General features: G+C 56.4%; 1 protein-coding gene across 1 annotated transcript in view; it reads left to right on the top strand.

Annotated features, from left to right (window-relative positions):
* Positions 1-1,576, top strand: part of LOC110391482 (kallikrein-8-like) — a gene marked incomplete at its 5' end in the record, with an annotated part of 16,027 nt that extends 14,451 nt beyond the window's left edge. Inside the window, 2 exons of the mRNA XM_021383376.1 lie at positions 371-507; positions 1,399-1,576. Of these exons, the coding sequence (XP_021239051.1) occupies positions 371-507; positions 1,399-1,551 (290 nt within the window). The remainder of the gene's footprint in view (positions 1-370; positions 508-1,398) is intronic.
* Between the last annotated feature and the right edge of the window lie 6 nt (positions 1,577-1,582).

Below are 1,582 nucleotides of genomic sequence, written 5' to 3'. Positions count from 1 at the left end.
TGATCTTCTCCTTAAGAACCAGGAGTTGGAGGTCCTACAACTTTTGGATGACCTTTTCCTTATGGATCAGGGGTTGGAGGTCCTACAACCTTTGGTTGACCTTCTCCCTACAGATTGGGGGGGAGGTTGGAGGTCCTACAACCTTCAGCTGACCTTCTTATGAACCAGGAGTTGGAGGTCCTACAACTTTTGGGATGACCTTCTCCTTATGAACCATGGGCTGGAGGTCCTACAACTTTTGGGACGACCTTCTCCTGGGTTGCCCCCTCGGGTTCCCCATTGGAGCCAAGCAGAAAACCAAGGGGATGAGAATTTGGGAGGTCACGGCCGGGGATTCCCGACGTAACCCCGTGTCCTCTGTCACCTCCAGTCACCTTCCCCGAAGATCTCCACTGCGCCAAGGTCACCATCGTCCCGGAAGAGCGGTGCCGGCGCATCTACCCGGGCTCCATCACCGCCAACATGGTGTGCGCCGGAGAACACCGCAACCGCGCCGACTCCTGCCAGGTGGGTGCAGAGCTCGGCAAAAAATCCTTTTATGGGGGTGGGGGGGGGGAGATCCCAAATTTGGGGGCGGTTCTATGACCCAAAACGGTCCCAAATTTGGGGGCGGTTCTATGGGGACATGAGACTCGGACACCTCAAAATGTGTGACCCCAAAACGGTCCCAAATTTGGGGCGGTTCTATGGGGGCGTGAGACCTGGATCCTTGCACCCCACACAATGTGTCACCCCAAAAGCAGTCCCAAGTTTGGGGTGGTTCTATGGCCCAAAACAGACCCAAATTTGGGGCATTTCTATGACCCGAAACAGACCCAAATTTGGGGCGATTTTACGGCCCCAAACGACCCCAAATTTGGGACAGTTCTATGGGGGTGTGAGACCTGGACTCCCCCACAGTGTGTCACCCCAAAAAAGGTCCCAAATTTGGGGCGGTTCTATGGCCCAATCTGGTCCCAAATTTGGAGTGGTTCTGTGACCCAAAATATTCCCAAATTTGGGGTGGTTCTATGACCCGAAACAGTCCCAAATTGAGGGCAATTTTATGGCCCAAAATGACTCCAAATTTGGGGTGGTTCTAGGGGGGTGTGAGACCTGGACCCGCCCCGCAACGCGTGACCCCCCAAACGGTCCCAAATTTGGGGCAGTTCTATGACCCAAATCGGTCCCAAACTCAGGGGGGTTCTATGGGGGGGTTCGACCTGGACTGTGGGGACTATGAGACCTGGACCCCTTCCCCCACATCGTGTCACCCCAAAAGTAATCCCAAATTTGGGCCAGTTTTACGGCCCCAAATAACTCCAAATTCGGAGCGATTCTATGGGGCTGGGAGACCCCGGGTCCCCCCTGCTCCCCTCCTGCCCCCCCCAAAAAGCGTTGCCCCTCTTCCCTCATCAGGGCGACTCCGGGGGGCCCCTCGTGTGCGATGGACAACTCCAGGGCATCGTCTCGTGGGGTCCGGGCGTCTGCGGGGACCCCCAAAAACCCGGCGTCTACGTCAACCTCTGCAAATACACCCGGTGGATCCATGACACCATGAGAAGGAACTGAAACCCCTCCCCCCTCCCACCCCCCCAAAATC

This window comes from Numida meleagris, unplaced genomic scaffold (genome assembly GCF_002078875.1).
Source record: "Numida meleagris isolate 19003 breed g44 Domestic line unplaced genomic scaffold, NumMel1.0 unplaced_Scaffold380, whole genome shotgun sequence".
In the NCBI taxonomy this organism is placed as follows: Eukaryota; Metazoa; Chordata; class Aves; order Galliformes; family Numididae; genus Numida; species Numida meleagris.
This window is presented reverse-complemented; position numbering and strand designations above follow the sequence as displayed.